The sequence below is a fragment of the Callorhinchus milii genome, unplaced genomic scaffold (assembly GCF_018977255.1).
Source record: "Callorhinchus milii isolate IMCB2004 unplaced genomic scaffold, IMCB_Cmil_1.0 Scaffold2, whole genome shotgun sequence".
Classification (NCBI taxonomy): Eukaryota; Metazoa; Chordata; class Chondrichthyes; order Chimaeriformes; family Callorhinchidae; genus Callorhinchus; species Callorhinchus milii.
In genome coordinates, this window is record NW_024704743.1 from 3,240,744 (window position 1) to 3,258,133 (window position 17,390).

The following is a 17,390-nucleotide window of genomic DNA, read 5'->3' on the forward strand; positions in this document are numbered from 1 at the left end:
TGCAGTGTTTAAGATGCCAAAGGAACTAAATCACGTAGACAATGATAAGCTGTTTTATTTTGTACTGAACAGTCGATCCGGAGGAGGTGGTCTGCGATTCAAGAGGAGTAAATTAAAAACTTGCAAACTCCACTTAAACCAGAACTCCGCCACCCACATAATCACCCACACTAAACTCCATAACCCCATCACACCAGTTCTTTCCAGGCTCCACTAGCTCCTCATCACCGAACAGATCGACTTCAAGATCCTCTCACATGCCTTCAAATCCCTTCTTGCCCTGGCACCTCCCTGCCTCTCCAACCTGCTTATGCCCCAATCCACTACCCCTTGCCTCTGCTCAACTGACTCTGGCCTCCTGCATGTCCCTCGCGCCTTCTGCTTGCCGTGCCTTCAGCCGCTACGCCCAAAACACTGGAACTCTCAATCTCTATCTCTCCACCTTGCCACCACCTTCTCCGTCTTCAGGTCACGTCCCCCCACCTTGGTGTCGTGCTCCGCTACTGTCGAGTGCCCTGAGACACTACCCTCCGTTACAGTGGGGCGCTATGGAAATGCAAATTGTTGTTGTTGTCATCATCATCGCTTTCTACAGTCTTCCAGTCTTGTGCGGACAGCAGGAACCAGTAGGGCTGCCCCTACCCCAACCTGCAGCGAGGTCCCTGCTTCCCTCACTGTGGCGTGTGAGAGGCCATTCAGACTGCGGGTCGGTCCTTAAGTTAATTTCTATTGTGTTCAATGGGAACCCGAAGGGCTGCAGAGGTTCGAACCATTACCTGTAGGACAGATAGTGCACCATTCTTTCCGTATCCTGAACACACAACAATCTCCAGGTCTGGCTCCGGATTATTCTGGAACTGGAAAGCGACACAGGGAAGGAAGTTAGGCAGTGTGCAACAGAACAGAACGGGAAAATCTTAACCCAGAAGACTAGTGGTATCGTTCAGCTGTTAAAAACCTTGTTATTTCCTTCCTATAATCAAATTACATTGGAGTCCTGTAGAATGTTGTCAGAGCACTCGCTTTGCAAGCGAGAGGATCTGGGTCCAATTCCCGGGCAGGGCGAAACTTTGGGCAGGTTTCCTTACTCCACACGCCTCTGTTTACCTATAATAATAATAATCCTTGCATTTGATATAGCGCTTTTCACGTCGGGAGGACATCCCAAAGCGGGAGGACGGGAGGACGTTACCTAGCAGTAAGTAGGAACCTGGTTGTTAGTCGATTGTCGGATCGCTTTTCCAAGGATAATAAATTTAAAGTGCTTCACAGAATATATTGTAAAGTGGAATGACTGTGCAAATGCACGTACTCGCATCCACATCCCCATAGCTGCTCCCCAATTTCTGCGTGCCATTTTGACACCCACCCAGCTGACCAAAAAATCAAGTCCTTCGCAATCCCCCAAATAAAATCAGTCGCTCGCTCTGTGCCTGTTTGTGGGACGTTGCTGTGCGCAAACTGGCTGCCTCGCTTCGCCCACAAAATTACAGAGTTACTTAATTTGCTTAGTTGCATGAAAGAGAACCAGTCGATTTCATTTGCGCCTGTACAATTACTTCGGCTAATTGCATTGGTTGAGGAGTTGACAGCATGACAACCAACGGGACTTGCAGTTACGGCGATTTACGGCGAGGAATGAACTCCACAAGGCAGATCCACGGGGGGTGAACTTTCTTTGCAAACGCTGTACTCACACTCGTTTTCAAATCCCTCGCGCCTCCCTATCTATCTGACCTGCTTACCCCCCCACTCCAACACCCACTGCCTCTGCTCGGCCTGGCTCCGGCCTCCTGTTTGTCCCTCGTCCCCTCTGCTCCACCCTTCAGTGGCCGTGCCTTCAGCCACTAGCCTCAGGAACTCTCTCCCTCAATCCCTCCACCTTGCCCCCTCCCTTCCCACTTTCAAATCTCGCTTAATGACCTTCCTTTTTGATCGTGCTTATGGTCACCTCCCCCTTCCCTCTCCCCCGGCTCGGTGTCAGAGACCGCTACTGTCAAGCACTCTGGGATGCCACCCCTCGTGCCGTGTTTCGCCCACAAAATACACAGTCAATCCACTTTACAGTATATCCTGTGAAACGCTTTGAGGCGCCTCGATGACGTGATAAGGCGCAATTATTATTATTATTTCTATTGAGGTAAAAGAACTTGACAAAATCAAACTGTGGCATTCTCTAACAGCTATAAGATACAGCTGCAAGCTGTAAGACACACAGCAAAGATGGGAATTCCCAGTCACAAGGATAAGGCAATCATTACTCACCTCCTCAGAGAGGAAAGCAGGTTCTCCCATTGAAGCATTTACACAAGGACCGATATTCAATATGCTGTCACAAACCTGTGGTAGAAAGAAGAAATTATCTTAATGCACAGAGAATGAGGATGTGGAACATATTGCCGCAGCATCTATTAAAGCTGAGTTCTGTAGCTTTGTGGTTTGCTGTAACCACTATTATTACCCCCAGAAAACCAATCTGCCAATCGATTAACAATCCGGTTCCCACTTACTGCTAGGTAAACGGAGGTGCGTGGAGTAACAACAACATTACATTTGTATAGCGCCTTTCACGTCAGGAGGACGGCCCAAGGCGCTGAAGGAAACTTGCCTCAGGTTTCTCCCTTCCCGGGAGTAGAACCCAGGTCCTCTCCCTTGCGAGGCGAGTGCTCTAACCACTAAGCTACAAGAGGGTCGGCCGGATATCTCATTAGGATCTGCTATTTACACAGCCCGTTGCGAAGATCGCAAATTTTAATCCTAAAACCGCTGTAATTCACAGCAAGAACACACACATCCACGCGAGACACGCACACGAGGTGCACATGAAAACACACACACTCACAGCAGACTTTTATCATTCCCCCAAATGGTAATGGAAGGAAATCCTGTAAAGAATTGTGAAAGGTGCAACCAAGACAGCCCCTTGGAGGGTTAATCCTAGACTTTACCTCAAAGGAATATGTGGCCAGCTGAGTGCCAGACTGTGCTTCATTACCATAAACCCGTTTGCCAGTGGGGTGGGGAGGGGGTTACCTTTTGGCCATGAGAAGGTAGCGGTTGGCGGGGGAGCCCAGGGCGCTGTGGATGCCTCGCACGGTGTTGATGTTCCTGAAGACGAGCAGCATGGGCCGGGGCAGGGCCTTCAGCACCTGCATGATGCGGTCAAAGTGCTGAGTGGCCATGTCCCTCATGTAGCGCGTCTCCTCGCGGCTCAGGACGTTCGCCAGGTACAGCGTACTCACTCGCATGTTGATGGGCCTCTGCATCAGGATCTCACAGAACAGGAAGTAGTCTGGGACACACAGAGTGAGAGAAAATGCGGTCAAGTGTAAAGACTATTTATTGGCAAATTTATTTCGACCATTTATTGTTAGCCAAGACACCCGGAGAAATGTCCTCTCCACCCCCTCGAATAGCATCATAGGATCTTCGGTTTAACAACTCACCCCCACTGGAGGGGAGGGGGGGGGTGGCACAGTGTAGAGCAAACCCCCACCTCCCTCAACCATCCCCTCGTGGTGTCAGCCTGAACACTGAGCTCATTGTTCCGCTATCCATTTCCACACCGCGACTGTACAGTGACCCTCTCCCACACACACACACACAGTGACTGTACAGTGACTCTCTCCCACCCACACACAGTGACTATAACAGTGACTCTCTCCCACACATACACACAGTAACTGTAACAGTGACTCTCCCACCCACACACAGTGACTATAACTGACTCTCTCTCCCACACACACACACAGTGACTGTACAGTGACTCTCCCACACACACACAGTAACTAACAGTGACTCTCTCCCACACACACACAGTGACTATAACAGTGACTCTCTCCCACATACACACAGTAACTGTAACAGTGACTCTCTCCCACACACACACACACACACAGTGACTGTAACAGTGACTCTCTCCTACACACACATTGACTGTACAGTGCCTCTCACCCACACACAGCAACTGTAACAGTGACTCTCACCCACACACACACAGTAACTGTAACAGTGACTCTCTTCCACCCACATAGTGACTGTAACAGTGACTCTCTCCCACACACACACAGTGATTGTAGTGACTGACTGCAGTGAGGCTCTTTGAGAGGGTGGAGGTTGCAAGGATTATTTCCCCCCTGATGGCCCAGACAGTCTAACCTTGGACACCCAGCTCCCAGGAGTATTTCCTCATATCAGCATCGTTGTGGATGATGATGGAACGCCAGAGTTTGCAGAGATTCTTCCTGTCCCTGCAACACAAACTCTGTCAACCCCAGCTCCGAGCATAAAACCGCCCCCCCGCCTCACCCCCCCCCGCCCCCACCACCCCTCACAACCCCACCCCCAACCCTCACTTTGCACCCTCACCCCCAACACCACCCCCTTACACTCCCACTCTCACCCCCTCCCCAACCTCATCCCCTCCCAATAGCCTTTATACAGGGTGAACAAAAATTCATGATATCTCCCTATTATCTAAAAAAAAAAATTTCTTTAAGACTTATTAGACATTGTGATGGTATCAGGACTTTTTGGTCACTCTGTACAAAGTCTCACCCTGTAACCAGAGGGGCTGATGTCAGGAGCCGGGGTCAGGACTCACTCACCTCATACTGAGGAACTCGTACAGTCCGTGATCCAGTAGCACTAGCTGTGCTTGACCATCAGGCCCTCTCCGCACCAGTACTGTACAATGCACACAGACAGCGAGAGAAAGAGAGAACATCAGCCATCAGAGTGGGACACTCAACCCATTCATCTCCTAATCAAGAATATAATGTGGACTCACACAGCTCAGTGGTTAGCGCACCGACCTCGCAAGCAAGAGGACCGAGTTCGATTCCCGGGCAGGGCAAAAGCTTACGCAAGTTTCCTTCTCCACACACACTGTTTACCTCCAGAAAGCAATCCGCCAAATGACTAACAACTGGGTTCCTACTCACTGCTAGGTGAACAGATGCACATGGAGAAAGAAAACTTGCCTATGGTTTTGACCCGCCCTTTGAATCAAAAACCTGGTCCTCTCGCTTGCGATGTGAGCGCACGAACCACCAAACTACAGGCCTCCACTAACAAGCTTACGAGCGCGTGTCTCCTCACGCCCTTGTAAAATTTACGAGGCACTTACACAGTGTCTCAGAGTCCTTAACAAAGGGGTTCCTTTACCCCAAACAATTCCTTCATAATTATTGGAAATAATAATATGTGCATTTGGAGGCCTATCATTATTTATTAATCACATCATTGGGAGCTTCACAGGATTTTCCTGTAATATGTTAACGACTGCGTATTTTGTAGGTCAAACGCAGCAGCCAATTTGCACACAGCAGTGACCCACAAGCAACCATGCAGTGAATGACCAGTTCTATCTGGCGGATATTGGACAGGACACCGGGAGAGAGAAACTCCCTTCTCCTTTCCAACAGCGCCGCGGGAGCTTTAACACCCACCTGAACAGGCACAGACGGGGCCATCGTTTAATGTCTCAGTCGAAGGAGGGATGAGCCACTTATAATCATAATTCTTGCCTTTGATATAGTGCCTCATCACGGAAAAGTGATCCGCCAAACGACTAACAACCGGGTTCTTACTTTACTGCTAGGTATAGAGGCATGCGGAGTAGGGAAACTTGCCCAACATTTCGACCTGCCTGGGAATCGAGCCCAGGTCCTCTCGCTTGGGAGGCAAGTGCTCTGACCACTAAGCTACAGGACTCCACTTCACTAGTTCCTGATCGCACCTGAAGGTAAGGGTAAGCGTCCCTACAAAAACAACAACTTAATTTTTCTAGCACCCTTTATGCCAGACGGCATCTCGGGAGCATTTAACCGGGCCACTAGTTACTGAGTCTCAGAGCACTGTCTGGCCTGGGATGTGAGGAGACACTGCCACTTACCATTTCCAGGGTGAGGATCAGCGTGGATAAAGCCCGTGTAAAATATCTGCTCGGCAAAGACCCTGATCAGCTTGTCTGAAACCTGAGCCAAAGGAAGGAGGTTGAAAGAAAGCAGAGAGTTAGTACGGTCTGGAATGCACTGCCTGAAAGGGTCGGTGGAAACATATTCAATAACAATTTTCAAAAGGGAATTGGATAGAAATTTGAAAAGGAAAAGCTTCCAAGGATATGGGCAAAGAGCGGGGGATTGGGATTGATTGGGTCGCTCTTCTAAAGAGCCGGCACAAGGGGGTGGGAAGAGAGGTGACTTTGGCCCAGTCAAAGAGTACGTTCTTAAGGCAGACTCTGAAGGAGGCGAGGGAATGGGTGAGGAATAGGAGCTGGGGAATGGAGGTCCAGAGGGTAGGGACAGAAAGCCTGACCGCTGATGGTAGAGCAGGCAGACGGGGGACGTGTAGCCGAGCAGAGGGAGGAGGCATGTTGGTAGGGTTTATGAAGGTCACAGAGATCGCGAAGGGATGCAAAAGTGAGGACAATCAGAACTTACGTCTTTCACATTCACACCCCGCTCCTTCAGTTCCGCCAGGTTGGTGATTTTACACCCATCACAGTAATCCGCAGTCAGGACTCTCTGAGAGAAAGCAGACAGACTTCAGCCCAAACACATACTCACTCAGCCCCAACCCTCAAACACACACACTCACTCACCCCCAACCCTCATACACAGCCCCAAACCTAACACATATACACACACACACACACACACAGGTTGTACCTATTAAAGCTACACATTAAAGATAGAGCCCCATTAACCAATAAACCATCAAGCAATGGCTTAGGGCCCCCGGTCTGAGGGTTTCCTCTCTTAACTACACGCTCCCTCTCTCTTGCTCCCACTCTCCATGTTGCCTCACAACCCAAACACACACGTGCACACCACACACACAGGCACGCACAGTTGCACACACAACACATGCACCCCACCCCCACTCACACAGCCTGACTTGATCTCTCTGACTTCTAAACATCTCAAGTGTTAATGAGGATGGATGTAAAGTGTCGATCAGCCACTGACTGAATCAGTGATGTCCCCCTCGGCCTCACTCACCTTGCTGCTCTTGTCCCAGTATACCTTCGGGATGACCACGTATTTGAAGTCTTTGAGATCCTGGGAACAGCGCTCCGCGTTCCGGCCCTCATTCTCAAAGTCCAACTCCTGCGCTAGTGCCCCCTTCAGGTCCTGTTCCGGCAGAACACAAACAAGGTCTTCAATAAATGGATGGATTGATAAGAGGCAACAGAGCGCTCCAGTGCTACTGCTCCCTTCCTCAGTGGCTCCTGCTTAGCCAGGCTCATTCTGGTTTTTTTTTTTTGAGTCAGTCAGGTGTCTAACACACTCAGAAACCCATCACCGTGCTCAATAGAAACATAGAAAGAAGTAGACCATTCAGCCCCTCAAGCCTGTTCTGCCATTCTCTCAGATCATGGCTGATCTGTACCTTAAGTCCAATTACATGCCCTTGCCCAGTATCCCTTGATACCCTGACCTAACAACCATCTATGCATCTCGGCATTGAAAATGTGAACGGATCCAGCCAACATCCACAGCCTTTTGGGGGGAGAGAGTTCCAGATTTCAACTACCCTTTGTGAGTGAAAAACTGCCTCCAAATTTCACACCTAAATGGCCTAGCTCTAATTTTAAGACTATGCCCCCTTGTTCTGGATTCCCCCACCCGAGGAAATAGTTTCTCCTCAAGAGTAACGGTCTCCAAACCAAACTGAGAATTCCATGTATCCCACTTACACGTGAGTGTTGGAACGGAATCCTTGGAGGGACACATCCTGCTTACCAAATCCGGGCAGTCTTAGCTGCAGGTTGGCGAGAGCCAAGGGTTGTGGGGGGGGGGGGGGGAGGACCCCCAGAGTGCGCGTTGGGGTAACTGCTGGAGTGTAACCAGCTAAAACCGAACACTTGTGCTCATGATAGCAAATTGGCTGCATGCTCCTCCCTCCCTCTGGCTCGGCGGGCGAGAGCTCACCTGTGTCAGCGTGACTAGCCCTGAGCCTGTTCAGCGCAAGAGGACAGTGTACCTACCCGGAGCACCCAGCGGAAGCCAAACTTTGGATGCATCAGTTCAACGATGTCCAGGAGGAACTCCAGAGTCAGGATGTCTCCGTCAAACCGGTCCCGTAGATCGATGAACTGCACCTGAAACGTCCATGATTTAAGGTCTTCAGTCGTGATGTGAAAGAAGGGAAGGAGGGATCAAGGCAGAGAGATTGAGGGAGTCTCAAAGCTTCTGGGCGCAGTGGCTGAAAGCATGGCCGCCGATGGTTTAGTGGAGGGGATGAGGGACAAGCAGGAGAACAGAGCCAACCGAGCGGAGGCTGTGGGTAGTGGAGTGGGAAGAAAGCAGGTCAGAGAGGTAGAGAGGTGGCAGGGCATGAAGGGATCTGTAGGCAAGAGAAAGGTGCACATTAAACGGTCTCTTTACCATGTAAGTGCACAGTGTAAGTGTGACTTCACACTATATAAGTGTAATTGGCCTGTGATTGAAGGGGGGTAAATTCAGAACGAATCTACGCAGACACTATTTCAGTGAACGAGTAGTGAACCTGTGGAACAGGCTCTCTAGGGAGATGGTTGAAGCAGGAAGTGTTGATTCCTTCAAACACAGATGAGTTTGTTTTCTATTAGGAAATAACATTATGGGATATAGTACATAGATAGCTTGGGACATATCGTGCATGCGACTGTCAGGAAGGTGGAAGGTGAACTAGGTGGATCTTGGTCTTGTATTTCTTATGTAATCTCTCACAATGTGAAGTGCACAGTGTAAGTGTGACATCTCAACAACAAAAACAACGTACAGGTGTATCATGCCTTTCATGTCGGGCGGACATCCCAAGGCGATGCAGTCAAGGATTTGGACCCGAGCAGAGGGTTGGCATCAGGAGGGCGGGAAGGGTAAGGGTAGGAGGGTGAACCAAAGGCTCGGTCGAAGAGGAGCGTCTTGAGATGTGCCTTGAAGGAGGAAAGGGACGGAGCAAGGTGAAGGGATTGCGGGATGGAGTTCCAAAGAGTGGGGGCAGAGAGGCTGAAGACCTGACCGTCGATGGTGGAGTGGGCCGTACGGTGGATGCGGAGCAGGCCGGAGCCTGCTGAGCGGGGTGGAGGGAGCGGACAGGTTGATACGGCAGTGCACACACATAGCATGAGCCTCACAGAAGGGGAGTGGAGCGATACCTACTTTGACAGCCACAGGAGTCCCGTCAGGCAGCTCTGCCTTGTGTACCTGGGACAGGCTGGCGGCCGCGAATGGCTCATAGTCAAATTTCCTGAAGAGCCTGTCTGGGCTGGTGTTGAAATCTTCCCAAAATAACACGTCCACCTGGTGACAGCACAAACAGCAGCTGACACTACATCATAATAATTGCTGCTATCGATACAGCGCCTTATCACCTCTTCGAGACGTCTCAAAGCGCTTCACAGGATATACTTCAAAGTGTGTATTTTGTGGGTGAAACGCGGCAGCCAATTGCGCACATCAGTGTCCCGCACACAGTTGTGGATTGAGTGACCCAATCATTTTTCTTTGAAGGATTACTCCCGGAAAAGCGATTCGCCAGTCGACTAACAACCGGGTTCCTACTCACCACTAGGCAAACAGAGCCATGTGTGTGGAGCAAGAAAACTTACCTAAGGTTTCGTCCCCTTCCCGGCATCAAACTTGCAAGTGGACCCAGATATGATTCCCGGGCGGGCCGATTAGATGGAAAATTAATAATTAATAATAGATCATTACAGCACCGAAACAGGCAATTCAGCTCAACAAGTCTAGGGATGGGGGACTTTAGTTATGTGGAGAGGTGAGAAAAGCTGGGATTGTACTCCTTAGAGCAGAGAAGGTTAAGGAGAGATTTAATAGAGGTGTTCAAAATTCTGAGCGGTTTTGTTAGAGTAGATAGGGAGAAACTGTTTCCACTGGCAACTGGATCGGTAATCTGAGGACATAGATTCAGGATAATTGGCAAAAGAACCAGAGGAAAGTTGATGAGAATTGTTTTTGACACAGAGAGTTGTTACAGTGTGGAATGCACTGATTGGATTATGGAAACAGATTCATTAACAACTTTCCCAACGGAATTGGATAGGTACTTGAAACGCACAAACTTGCAACGGTATGGGGAAAGAGCGGGCAATGGGATTGATTGGGTGGCTCTTCCAAAGAGCCGGCACAGGATGGGCCGAATGGCCTCCTTCTGTGCTGTAATATTCTATGATTCTATTTAAGACTTTGGGTAATGAGATGGGACTCTTCCCACAGGAGGCGAGAAAGATGACGACAAACCAGTGAGAAACGTACCTCTTGTTCCATCCTTCTGAGGGCCTGGTCCTCCAGCACACGCAGGGTGTTCGTGTACTCTGGGGGCAGCAGGTGGTTGAAGGCACACAGCCCCTGCCCCAGTTTGATGTACAGGCCCCCGTTCTTGATGGCTCCCTCCACGATGTTATTCGCTGCTCGCTGGTGACAAGCGGACATTTTTGCTAAGTAGTTCTGGCTGTTCTGATGACAGGATTCAAAAAGAACATAGCAGTGTCACTAGTACACACTGGTACCTAACACAGCGCCTCTGTGCAAGGAAATGGTGCGTCAGCCTGGCTCACTGGGAGCACATTCGCCCCGGAGTCCGAAAGTTGTGGGTTGAAGCTCCCCTAGCACTGTGCTACGGTGGCCTCACTTTAGAGGATAGTTTAAAATCTTTGTCCTCGCCCTTCAAAGCCCTCCCTCCATTGCTTTGCTCCTCCCTACCTCTGTGACCTGCTAACCCCGTATCAACCTGTCCGCTCCCTCCGCTCAGCAAGCTCCGGCCTGCTCCACGTTCCACCGGCCGGCTCGCCCCATCAGCGGTCGGGTCTTCAGTGTCTCAGCCCCCACCCTTTGGAACTCCATTCCACCGCCCCTTCGCCTCGCTCCCTCCCTTTCCTCCTTCAAGGTGTGTCTTGAGGCCCTCTTCTTGGACCGCGCCTACGGCCACCCTCCTACCCCCACCCTCCCTACCCTCCACCCTTCCTGATCCCAACCCCCGGCTCGGGTCCAAATCCCTGACTGTCCAGCGCCTTGCGACGTCCTCCTGACATGAAAGGAGCTATGCAAATGTAATTTGTTGTTGTCGTCAGTGATAGTGTGCAGACTGCCTGATGGGCTGGCACGTGTGGCACTTGGCTCGGAGACTCGCTCATGGGTCTCATCAATTCTAAGCTGGACAGCATCTCTCTCGAATGTGACATTTGCTGGAATTTTGTGTGAACTCAAACCCGCGCAACAATAATAATTTATATCTACAACAACTTGCATTTATATAAAGCCCTTCACGTGCGGTAGAGTCCCGGAGAGCTTGATAGTGACGGAGTCCGATACTAACCAGAGGGAGCGGGGGAAGTGACCGTAAGCACGATTAAAAAGGAAGGTCTTTAGAGAGGGATTTGAAGTGGGGAGGGAGGGGGCGAGCAGAAGGAATTTAGGATAGAGTTCTACAGAGCGAAGTGGAGCAGAGTGGCTGAAAGTTCCTGATTTCACACCAGAGCAGAGCAGGCAGGGCATACCAAGTAGGTCTTTGCTCGGTGAAACAGGCGGACACAGGGGCCAGAGAGCTTCCAATGGAAGCCTGAACTAATAATAATAATCTTTGCATTTGATGTAGCGCCTTATCACGTCTTCGAGACGTCTCAAAACGGTATATTTCAAAGTGAATTGACTGTATATTTTGTGGGAGAAACGCGGCAGCAAATTGCATACAACAGTGTCCCACAAACAGTCGTGGATTGAGTGACCAAGTTATTATTTATTTAGAAGTCGCTGGGAACACTCAGCAGATCAGGCAGCACCTATGGAGAAAAGAAAGTGAGTCAATGTTTTGGGTCCATGACCCTTCGTCAGAACTGGTGGACCTGAAACGATGACTCAATTTCCCTTCTCCATAGATGCTGCCTGACCTGCTGAGTGTTCCCAGCGACTTCTGTTTTTGTTTCAGATTTCCAGCATTTGCAGTATTTTGCGTTTATTATTTATTTATTTTTGGTTAAAGGGATTATTACCCCCGGAAAGCGATCCCCCCAATCGACTAACAAGTGGGTTCCTACTTACTGCTAGGTAAACAGAGGCGTGTAGAATAAGGAGACTTACCTAAGGTTTTGCCCTGCCTGGGAATCGAACCCAGGCCCTCTCGCTTGCGAGGCGTGTGCTCTAAGCTACAGGACTATGTTAAAATGTGAAAGTGGGGGGAGGGAGGAATACTTACCTCCTCCATTCCCCGCAGGTCAATGTTCATCGTCCACCAATAGTCTGTGGAGATTTTTATTCCGACGTGAAGAGACCTGGAATGCAAACAAAGGACTGTCAGATGGACTGATTTTCATGTGATTGATCTGTTCTTCAATAGGCAGCTCATGGAGCCTGACAGAAACTGCGGTGATGAAGTGCAGAGTTTGGTACAGGTCAGGAGATGGAGTTTTAATCAACAACAACAACAAATCACATTTGTGCAGCGCCTTTCAGGTTGGGAGGACGTCCCAAGGCGCTGGACAGTCAGGGATTTTGACCCGAGCAGGGGTTTGGTATCAGGAGGGGTAGAGGACAGGGAGGGTGGGGGTAGGAGGGTGACTGAAGGCACAGTTGAAGAGGACGGTCTTGAGACATGCCTTGAAGGAGGCAATGGAGGGAGCGAGGCGAAAGACTGATGGATGGAGTTCTAAAAGATGGGGACAGAGTGACTGAAGGCCCGACCGCCGATGGTGGGGCGGGTTGGGCGGGGGACGTGGAGCAGGCAGGAGCCTGCTGAGCGGAGGGAGCGGACAGGTGCATATGGAGTTAGCATATCACAGAGATAGGAAGAATATCAAGAGGTGTCAAGAGAGGTTTAGGCACTTCAACCCATTCAGTCTCATCTTCCCACAATGGGGAGGACAAGTTTGCAGGGCTATGGGGAGAGAGAGCAGGGGAGTGGGATTGATTTGGATGGCTCTTTTCAAAGAGCTGGCATAGACATGACAGGCTGAATAGCCTCGTACCATACTGGGCTGCGGGCCTCAAGTCATCTAACCTGAATTTCCACCTCTCTTTGACATTTTTCTTCCTCAAATTACTGCATTTAAATGAGCAGTAATAGTTTAGCAGCTCAAGTGTTATTAAATGTTACGAGCCCTTTTGATAAAAATAATCCTTGCATTTGATATAGCACCTTATCACATTTTCGAGATGTCTCAAAGCGCTTCGCAGAATATACTGTAAAGTGAATAGACTATATATTGTGTGGGTGTGAAACGCAGCAGCCAATTGCATACAGCAGTGTCCCACAAACAGTCGTGGATTGAGTGACCAAATTTTTTTGAAAAAATTTTTTTTCAAGGGATTATTACCGCCTGGAATGCGATCTGCCAACTAACAATAGGGTTACTATTACTGCTAAGAGAGACGTGTGTGTGGAGTAAGGAAACTTGCCTACAGTTTCACTCTGCCTGGGCCGGGTCCTCTCGCTTGTCAGGCGAACGCTTCAACACTGGCGTCAATTGCGGTATTTACAGTGGCTGAGTGGGATTTATGCTCAAAGTCACGAGAGCTCACTCGAGGGAAGAGGAGGGAATAAGTGTGAGGTCCACTCGCCTGAAGAAGCGACTGATGCCCTCAGCCAGGATCCTGAGCTGCCTTCGCTCCCGGGAGTCGGTCATGGAAAGCCTGACCCCGGCAGTGACCGCAACGCTGACTGCAGTCCCCAGAAGCAGCTTCTTAACAAGGCCCCGTCGCCGAACATAGCTGTGTAAGGAAAAGTAGTCATAAGAACATAAGAGCATAAGAATTTGCTGGCGAAAGAAGACCAATGTCCATCTCACTCGCCTTCCACCATCCTGGCAGTCGCTTGACATGTCGTGTCCCAAACTATATACCTAATCCTCAGATATTATTTTCTAGCAGAAATCTATCTAATTTGTTCTTGAAACAAACAACACGTTTTGCCTCCACCACCTGTCTCCCTCGGGAGCCTATTCCATACGTTTATTATTCGCTCACTGAGGTAGTGTTTCCTGATTTGTTTTGAATTTACCCCCTTCAATCGCTGGTCGTGTCCTGTTCAGTGCAAAATAAAAACAGTTTATCATGGTCTACATTATCTAATCTCTTTAGAATCTTAAAGACTATAATCAGATCATCCCTCAACCTTCCCTTCTCCAACGTGAACATGATTTACATTTACACATCTCCTTTCATGTCGGCAGTACGTTTCAAAGCACTTAACACATTTGGCTGGGGACACGAGCTGGAGGGTGGGAGATCGAAGAGCTTGAGGAATGACTGAAACCACGGTCAAAGCTTTGAAGATTGGGAAGGAGGGATTGAGCCAGAGGGTTTTGAGTTCCAGAGAGACATTGATCCAGGTGTGAGGTCTCCTTTCAGTTCGTTTAAATGGTTAAAATAAAATTGTTCCTCGGTATGGTGCAAATGCATTTATAGCCCAGGTACGGGATACTTTTGGATCTGACACACCAGCTTCCTGTGCAGCTTGCCCACCCCCTCCACCACCTCTCCTCTCAGGCCGCCGACACCCAAGTCCATGAATCCAGCTAGATTATGCCAACTCTCTGCTCTCTTCCCTTCACCAGCTGCAGACCATCCAGAGCTCTGCAACCCGTGCTCTTTCCTGTATTAGGCTCCGCGTGCCCTTCCTCACCCGGTTCCGCTGGCACCCCATCCCCAGCGGATCGAGTTCAAGATACTCTTCCTAACCTTTAAATCCCTCTGTGGCCTCGCCACACCCGACCTCTGCGACCTCCGCAAACCATACCAATCCAGCCGCTCTCTCCATTCTGGGCACCGGCCTGCTTCACAAACCCCTGCCCCACCATCAGTGGGTGGGCTTTCAGCATACCCGTCAACCACGCTCTAGAACTTCATCCCTTCTACTCCCTCACCTCTTCTCTTCCAAGGTCCGTAGCGGGCGGGCATGGTACATTGCTAGCAGCAACCTGATGACTGGCGACCACTTTGACATCAATCCTGTCATCTGATTTTATGCAGCCAAACACCATGTTATAATGGGAGTCGGTATCACTGCGTATGAAGACTCCGACTGCATGATGGAGGAAGCCTTCAGTGAAGCTCATACAATCACAATGGATCACACTAACTTGATCTCATCCTTCACCAACCAACCGACTATCCTCCCATTACACCCGTCCGTGGTAGTCAACCACTTTGGTTGGCCAACAAAATAAATGTTGCTCGATTGAATATTTCTTGATTCTTGGCATATATTAAGGAATATTGAACCAAGAAACATTGATTTTGCTGGCCAACCCAAAAAGGTTGTCCAACCACTATATTACAACATTGTTCTGAGTTCACCATCTCTGTCCCATGTGGTGAAGGAGTGTCAGACATGACCTCACCTCCAGGTGCTCACATTGAATTGCATCACGTACCTCATAGGCTGGGATCTAAACTGCCGACTGCAGATGATGGATGGAGCCGGGAGAGCCCGTCTCGGGCCCTGAAGCAATGCCCAGTGGCGTCCACACAGCCAAACCTAGGAAACAAAACGGTTAAAATGTCAAGCTGCTAGTGTTATCTATAACCTACAATCATCACATCTCAAAATGCCACTCACAATGAGTTACTCTGAGGTGTAGTGACCGTTATGTGGGCAAGTGCGGCTAAACTGCTCCCGCCCCTAGCCCGATGCCCATCCAGGTCTGCTAGTGGTATTGCGTTGAATAGACAGAGATGAACGAATGATTAATTTTGGAGATGATGAATGTGGCAAGATATCAGTCATGATATCAGGGCCGGGGGATATTTAACCTGAACCACTGTAACAGATAATTATTTGGGGAGAACAAGTATGCAGGGCTATGGAGAGAGAGCGGGGGAGTGGGATTGATTTGGGTAGCTCTTTTCAAAGAGACAGGATGAGCCGAATGGCCTCCTTCTGTGCTGTATAATTATCATTATTATAATTCTATGATTCTATGAACAGGGAGGATGGGAACGGAGTTTGACTTCTCATTCAAAAGGACAGTGTCTCCAACAATGCAGCTCTCTCAGTTTGGTTTGCATACTCATCAGCACGCTGATGGGCTTCCACTTGTGTCGGACACCCACCTGGCTGACCCCCACCCAAAATCTAAAAACTTAGGAGGCCAAGGAAGGAAAGATACATCGAGGTTAACAATCTGTGCGCTTGTTTGCATTTGGCCAAGTCCTTCAGCTAAAGAGGAAGGTCAGGCCCAATACCAGGCAACATGTCAAGGCAAAGCCGTTGCCTCTTTGTGAGAAGCCTCTCTGGCACTGACAGAGGTTGATCGCTGAGGCTATTTATAAATGCAGCAGCTGATCAAAAACTGTCATGGCCAAGACCTGGTAACCTCAGTGTGTAGGGGGCATCCACACAGTTGTACAGGGTGTCCTCTTACCCCGTAACAAAACAGCGATACGAGTCTATAGAGGAGCTGAAACAACAATAATAATCCTTGCATTTGATATAGCGCCTTACTTATCACGTACTCGAGATGTCTCAAAGCGCTTCACAGAACAAACTGTAAGGTGAATCGACTGTATACTCTGAGGACGAAACTAGGCAGTTAATTGTGCACAGCGGTCGTGGTTTGAGTACCAAATTATTATTAAATAATGATTATTATTATTTATTTATTAATATCCTTGAAGGGATCATATTACTCCCGGAAAAGCGATCTGCCGATCGATTTAACAACCAAGTTCCTACTTACTGCTAGGTAAACAAGAGGCGTGTGGAATAAGGAAACTGGCCGAAGGTTTTGTCTTGCCCGGGAATTGAATCCTGGTCCTCTCGCTTGCGAGACGAGCGCTCTAACCACCAGGCTACGGGACTCCACAACAACTGACATCCCTAATACCCACCTCAAGTCCAGCAGTAATGGGACAGCTAGCGCAGAGGACATTAAGCAGGCCAGTGTTTGCCGAGCGGTGGGAGCGGTTGGGTCGGTAGGGGTCCAGGAGATCACAGGGGCAGGGTAAAAATATTCGAGACAGGATCTTGAATTCGATCCACTGGAGAATGGGAAGCAAGAGAAGCCGAGCGAAAAAGGGGATGATAGGCCGACAGAGCATCGGAAAAATACACGTTGCAAACAAAGCAAGCAAGAGTAAAGGTAAGTAAGTAGAAACCTGGTTGTTAGTTGACTGGTGGATCGCTCTCCGGGGGTAATAATCCCTCCCCAAAAAAATACGATCACTCAATCCACGGCTGTGTGTTGGCCACCGCTGCGCGGAATTGGCTACCCGTGTTTCACCCACACAGTCAATTCACTGCATAGTGTGAAGTGCTTTGAGGCGCCTTAACAACATGATAAGCCGCTAGATCAAATGCAAGGATTATTGTTATTATTATTCGGGGAAGTTTAATGTGGAGGAATGCAATTTGGGAGGAAGAATGATGGAAAGGTAATATAAGCTGAT

The 17,390-nt window shown here is 49.3% G+C and overlaps 1 protein-coding gene, 1 long non-coding RNA gene and 1 other non-coding gene across 3 annotated transcripts; all 3 read right to left on the reverse strand.

Moving 5' to 3' along the window:
- Positions 1–719: 719 nt before the first annotated feature.
- Positions 720–3,003, reverse strand: LOC121851903. The gene is made up of 3 exons (XR_006086008.1): positions 2,949–3,003; positions 2,266–2,340; positions 720–857 (listed from the first exon to the last, which is right to left on the reverse strand). It is a non-coding gene; the product is annotated as an uncharacterized LOC121851903 (long non-coding RNA).
- Positions 3,004–3,007: 4 nt separating this feature from the next.
- adck5 (aarF domain containing kinase 5) lies at positions 3,008–16,087 on the reverse strand. The gene is made up of 13 exons (XM_042332004.1): positions 16,056–16,087; positions 15,377–15,480; positions 13,563–13,712; positions 12,202–12,277; positions 10,266–10,466; positions 9,150–9,290; positions 7,994–8,107; positions 7,005–7,136; positions 6,444–6,527; positions 5,897–5,978; positions 4,608–4,686; positions 4,159–4,250; positions 3,008–3,292 (listed from the first exon to the last, which is right to left on the reverse strand). Exons 2-13 carry the CDS (start codon positions 15,379–15,381, stop codon positions 3,030–3,032), a joined length of 1,419 nt encoding a protein of 472 aa, XP_042187938.1. The 5' UTR covers positions 15,382–15,480; positions 16,056–16,087; the 3' UTR covers positions 3,008–3,029.
- On the reverse strand, positions 5,642–5,715 carry trnag-ccc. The gene has a single exon. It is a non-coding gene; the product is annotated as a tRNA-Gly (tRNA).
- Positions 16,088–17,390: the final 1,303 nt, after the last annotated feature.